This window comes from Protobothrops mucrosquamatus, unplaced genomic scaffold (genome assembly GCF_001527695.2).
Source record: "Protobothrops mucrosquamatus isolate PMUCROS unplaced genomic scaffold, P.Mucros_1.0 scaffold970, whole genome shotgun sequence".
In the NCBI taxonomy this organism is placed as follows: Eukaryota; Metazoa; Chordata; class Lepidosauria; order Squamata; family Viperidae; genus Protobothrops; species Protobothrops mucrosquamatus.
The window spans coordinates 38,477-44,814 of NW_015387213.1; the positions used below are offsets into that span (position 1 = coordinate 38,477).

The 6,338-nt window shown below is 33.7% G+C and overlaps 1 protein-coding gene across 1 annotated transcript; it reads left to right on the forward strand.

Moving 5' to 3' along the window:
• The first annotated feature begins 2,273 nt into the window (after positions 1 to 2,273).
• LOC107290802 (olfactory receptor 10V1) lies at positions 2,274 to 3,218 on the forward strand. The gene has a single exon (XM_015819725.1). The coding sequence runs from the start codon at positions 2,274 to 2,276 to the stop codon at positions 3,216 to 3,218; it is 945 nt and encodes a 314-aa protein (XP_015675211.1).
• Positions 3,219 to 6,338: the final 3,120 nt, after the last annotated feature.

Here is a 6,338-nt window from a genome sequence, read left to right on the forward strand (position 1 = left end):
TGTTCACTGCGTTTCGCTGGTCTACTATTTGATCACTTTATCGAAGAATGAGATAAGATTGATTTGGCATGATCTGCTAGTTATGACTTTGTTTGCTTCTAGTTGTTCGCAGATATGTTTTTTGATTATCTTTTCTAGGATCTTCCCTGGTATTGATGTTAAACTGATTGATCTGTGTTTTTTTTCCTTTCTTGAAGGTGGGGACCACATCAGCCCTTTTCCAATCCTCCAGGATTTGTGAAAGATGTGGTGCAATATATGTACAGCCCATATGAAGAACTAAACTAATTGATGGTGCTTTTTAATTGGTATGCTGGATTTAAACAGAGTTCTTCCAAATGCAAGAATATTATCCCAGCCATTAAACAAGAAGTGATTGGACAAACATTCACATCAAAATTCTCTAATATAAAATTGGTTTAATTCCAAAATGGCAACTTACTCATGAGTTTTGAGCCTAAACATTTGTCATGAGAGTTGCAATCTAAATTTACAGAAGAGAGATAATTGCCTTTCTATGTGAGTAACAGGAATTGGTCTCTGATGCCTGACCTCTTTCAATCCACAACCATCACTGATGTTCATCAGAGAATTGTGATGATTTTTGCCTGTCACATAAGAGACTTCCTTATTTTAACAAGTCTCTGAGGCATGCTATAATGAAAGAAACTGTCTACAAAGGAAAAAAATAACCTACTACTTAAAAACATTCCTAATTGTGTCCTCCTTCAAACCCAAGAGATTCTTAGTTAATTACTTCTGCAAATTTATATAAAAGGTTGTTCAAATTATCATCAGAGATATTATTTGGAAAGCTTGGATTTAAAGATATTGTCAGATTTGGAACCAATTCCAAGGTTATATTTAATCTTTAAATGCAATATTAGGTAAAACAACATTCATTTCCTTAATTCCAGTTGGAATTAGAATTTGCAAGAACTTATTGCTTTGTTGTTATTTAGAACAAAGGAGAGTAAGGTAATCAATCTGAAATGTTTTCACTGAAAACTTTCCACATAATAAGATTCTCCATATAGCATTTTGTGTTGCTATCCAAACCAGTACAGCTCTGGTTGACCAGAAATTGAATTAAAAAAGTTACGCACACATGTTTTATAACTTGGTTGTGAAAAGGACTAAAAATTGAGTTGTCAGTTTCCTTGCTGAGAAACTATGTAGAACTAATTAATATCTATACTCTCCTGTTATTCATAAATGAAACCCAACCTATTTGAATTGTCGTGCTTTTATATATTTTGTATTGTTACAACATTTTTATTGTGGAATTGCCTGAACGCATCCACAAAATTTAGTAAGGGCAGATGGCAACTTGTTCTTTTGATTAGTGCTATGAGCGTTAGAGTTACAGCTCATGAAAACATTTTGGAAAATCAATAAACACATGCTGCATTGTTGCAAATGATTGTTACCAGTATGAATGCTGAAATGGAATAAAGATCCATCTTGGAAGTTCTTTAATAGGCAATGGGCACTGTCTTATCAGAGATACATCATATTTAATCAAACATGGCCAATCCTATAATGTATGACATTGAAAAATCTTGACATAAACTGTGATAAGAATTCTGCTTGTAAAAACAAAACTATTTTCATTCTGTGATCAGCAATAACCAGATAAATAATATGCCAAGTTGCTGTTGGTAGCTTTAAGGGGGAAATGCCTCAATAGTAAAGATGCCTCTCCACACCCAGGACTGTTTAAGAAGACTTCAGAACCAGAAGCTGCAAAGAAAAGAAAGTAGAAGCTGATGTTATGTTTCTAAAAATACAGGTAAGAAATGAAAATATCGCTTATCCAATAACCCACACTTCATTATCCAATTACTTTATATATAATAAAGTAATTATATGTGCTTTTGTTGTTCGTAAAGCAAGTATTTTATAAATGGAATAAGCCAGCCAGCCAATCTAATGCTACTAATTTAGGGGGGAAAAAGTATTCTTGCCCTCCTAATGCCTGATCAAAATGTTCTGCTTACCTAATAAGAGGTATGTAAAATACATACCTGTGTGATCAAATTTACCTTTAAAAATGTTTGTCATGTTATCTTGGTACTATAAAGAGTAGTTGGTTAAGTATTTAATAAAAAAATGACTCAGCCAACATAAAGTACAGCACATTTAGTCTAATATCGAAAATCTTGGTGGTTTAATTATCTCTTGATGAATTTCTTAAGTTCAACTTTAATTTCCAAAGATGTCATTTTCAAACATTTTTGTTCTTTCTCCTTTTAACAGACCACAGGACTCAAATGAAGAGTGAAAATCAAACTGTGAGTCCAGAATTTTACTTCCAACCATTCACAACCATCCCAGAGATGAAATGGTTGATCTTCTGGACTTTGCTGATTCTCTACTTGCTCAGCCTCCTTGGGAATGCGTCCATTGTTTTCGTCATTTACACTGCAAGTTCTCTCCATTGCCCAATGTATTTTTTCTTGGCTAACCTGGCATTTCTGGAGATTGCCTACTCTTGTACCATTGCCCCCTTAACTTTGGCTCATCTTGCTTCAGTGAGAAAGGTCGCCATTTCTTTGGGCGGGTGTGGCACCCAGCTCTTTTTCTTTACCTTGCTGGGGGGCTCAGATTGTGTCCTGCTGGCTATCATGGCTTATGATCGATGCATGGCAATTTGCCGCCCACTAAACTACCCTCTCATTATGAGCTGGAGAATGTGTGTGAATCTTGTAGTTGGGGCATGGGCCACGAGTGGGTTCCTTGGTTTCCAGTTGAGTCTCCTCATACTAACCCTGCCTTTCTGTGGCAATATAATCACTAATTTTTTCTGTGATTTTCCTGCTCTAATGAAACTGACATGTGGAAACATCCATGTCCAGCAAAATATCCTTTTTATTACAAGTATGATTCTCTTGACTTTCCCCTTCATAGTAATCAGCATGTCCTATGCCTTTATCACAATGGCCATCATACGCATCCCTTCTGCCTTGGGGCGTCAACGAGCTTTCTCTACTTGTTCCTCCCATTTAATGGTTGTCCTTATGCAGTATAGCTGTAGCAGTTTAATATACCTGTGCCCTACTTCCAGCTTCTCAGGAGTGCAAATTCGGATGGTGTGTGTCTTCTACACTTTCATCACACCTGTATTAAACCCTCTGATCTACAGCATGAGGAGCAAAGAGTTAAAAGAGGCAATGAATAAGTCCTTCAGAAGAATAATACTGCCTCAGAAGAAATGAGGAAATTCTGTCAATAAGGGAGAAAAGACTCACCAACTATAATAAAAATATGGTGGGATCAAGAAGACAAGAAACTGATGGATGGGTAGACTATCTGCATGCTTACAACCTCTGTATATTATCATAATATCTGCAGAGCCCAATGTCTGAAATTCTTTCCAACTCCTTTATTGGCAGTAGACATAGAAGGTGCCTGGGCTGCATACGTTGCTTCTGAGTACATGTGCATATGTGTATGTGTATGAGAAAGAAAACCTGGATCCATATATGTGTTTTTTAAAAATATGTTTTATTAATTTTTAACATAGTCACCTTAATATTCGGTAAACAGTGTGTTGTCTGGGTTTACATTTAAGAAACATTCACTAACAGTTGATTTCTATAATCTATAATCCATATAATAACTTTACTTGATTTCCTCTTTTTCCCATAATGTTCTCTTTTACCAACCTTTTGTTAATACAATTCTTGTTTCAATGAATGGTGATTGAGTATAAAAGTTTTCTAATATTTCTACAGATAATAATCACATTAATATAATATTCCTTTTCTATCTAGTCATTCTGGTTGTCGCATCATAGATACTGTTTACAGTTCTTGTTTACATTTGTTTTTCTCACAATGTTCCAAACATTCTTACTGTTTAAGATTTTCTCAAAGTTAATTACATTTAAATATTTAAGTCTATTTTTTCTCATGTAAGCCAACCCAATATTTTTATCTTTCTTAAGGAATAAATAAGACTAAAAAAAGAAAAAAGAAAAAGAATAAAAAATAAAAATAAAAAGATAGTATGCTACTTAAAATCTCTATTTCCTATAAGCTAATACATATTTATTTCCAAGATTTTTTTGTTCTTTTTTACCATAATTAAAAATATATTTAAATTTTAAATATTCCATTTAATAAATCTAGTCCGCTAGTCTTTTAACTCTTATTCAAAACATTTGTTTTAATCCATTGTAATTTTCTTAAAGTCAATCACATTTAGATATCTAAAACATTTCCTTTATATAAGCCATTCCAACTCTTTTATATTACTCATATCAGGAAATAAAATAAAAAAGAAGAAGAAAAAGAAAGTACTATGTTACTTGAGGGGCTCTTCCCTCTTAAAGTCAAATTCACATCCAAAATTTTTCCATTTCTTTAACCATATTCGAACAGGTGTTTCTTTTTTAAATATTCTCTCTGATAGGCCCCATCGTCTATTTTCTTAATTTTCACTTTAGCCTTTTTCTTTTGCCCAGTATCTTTCTTAATCAATATTTTCTGCTGAGTCAAAGAATCTTTCCATATTCTTGTAGGTGTTACTGTAGATATAAAAGGTAAGTCAAGTACAATATCTTTGTGAGAGGCATTTTTCTTTCTTTTTCTCTCTGCTTCTCTTATCATTTTTTGTCTCTCCAGTTCTAGTGTTTTTCCTGGCATCTCTGCAGTCCATTTTGTCCAATCTTTTTTCTTATCCTCAAATTTGTTTTGTGGTGTTATAGTATAAGTTGTCTTTTCCAAATCCAGTATTTCTTGTAAAATAATTTCCACTTAAGTTAAATCATACTTCTTTGTTTTGTTAGGTTCCATCTTTAAGTCTCTATCCTCAAATTTGTATTCAGCTTTCTGTTTTATCTGCTCCTTCTCTGTTGTTATTTCCTGGGTTTTTTTTTGTTGTAAAGTTAAATTGGAGATGAATTGGTTCATTTTTTCAAAGTTATTTTGGATTTCTTTGTGGTTTGAAGTCATTGTTGTTTGAATTAGTTGCAGCATCTCATATTTCTCCTCTTGAAAGGTATTTATTTTTTCTTGATAAGTTCTTTCTGCAAGTCTCTGACTTTCCATAGTGGTCAAGAATCGAGGTTTTCTTTTCTCTGCAAATAGCTTTAGAGTCATAGTTTAGTAGATATTTATAATCCAAAAAGGTTCAAAAAGGTTTCCTGAAGTTTATAATCCTCTCTTTGTCTGCAACCCAAATTGTTTTCTTTTTTGTCACAGCTGTTCTCTATTGTTATAGCTTTGAAGGTCACAAGCACAGATTAGTTTTTTCCAGATTTTATAAAGTCCTGTATAAAAGCCATAGCTGTCATAGTCTTTATCCANAGATCCTCCTGTATCCTAAGCCTGTCTTCTGGAGTGTTGGCTATTCCTGCCAGCTTGGTGTCGTCTGCAAATTTGATGATTTCCCCATCTATCCCCTCGTCCAAATCATTGATGAAGAGGTTGAAGAGCACTGGGCCCAGAACAGAGCCCTGGGGCACCCCACTACACACTTCCCTCCATGTAGATGCGGTTCCATTGAGGGCCACACGCCGAGTACGGCCGGTCAGCCAGCTACGGATCCATCTGGTGGTGATGCTGTCTAACCCACATTTTTATATCTTATCAAGTAGTAGGTTGTGATCTATTTTATCAAATGCCTTACTGAAGTCCAAGTAAATTATATCCACAGCATTCCTCTGATTCACTAATTTTGTCACTTAGTCAAAAAATGCAATAAGATTTGTCAGGCATGATCTGTTTTTGACAAACCCATTTCTTTAATTTCTTTTGCTTACTATTTCTTATTGTTTTTCTGTGCTTTACACCATATTGCTTTCTCTGAAAGTAATGTGATGCATATACATTTTTAAAAAAAATCATACATAATGTATTACAATATTAGATATTGAATACTTTATAGTTTTTGCTTTTGTTAACTTAGTGCCACTATTATTTAGTGCTTGTAATTTACTGAAACTCTGACCTGCTGAATTTTCTATTTTATTTTATGTAGATTTTAAAAAGCAAGTAATGGAATAAAATAAAAGTAACTCAATCTTACATCATCAGAAGGAAACAAATTTTCAGCCACCAGTTCAAGTAACATTGACCATGGTAATAAGCTATAATCTAACATGATATTATTTAGTACTCTATGTGGAAAATGCTTACATAATAGAACAGCAGCTTGTTCCAGACATTTATTACAGTAAAGGTTCCACTGATTTCAAAGAAACATACTTCCAAGGGAGTCTGCATTTTAATTAAAGTGAGAAGAAAAAAGTGCAGAAATAGAACAGATTTGGAAAAGAAGCTGTGTGGTTACCTTTAAAACACAAAATCATTGCCATAAACAGAAAAAAAAAA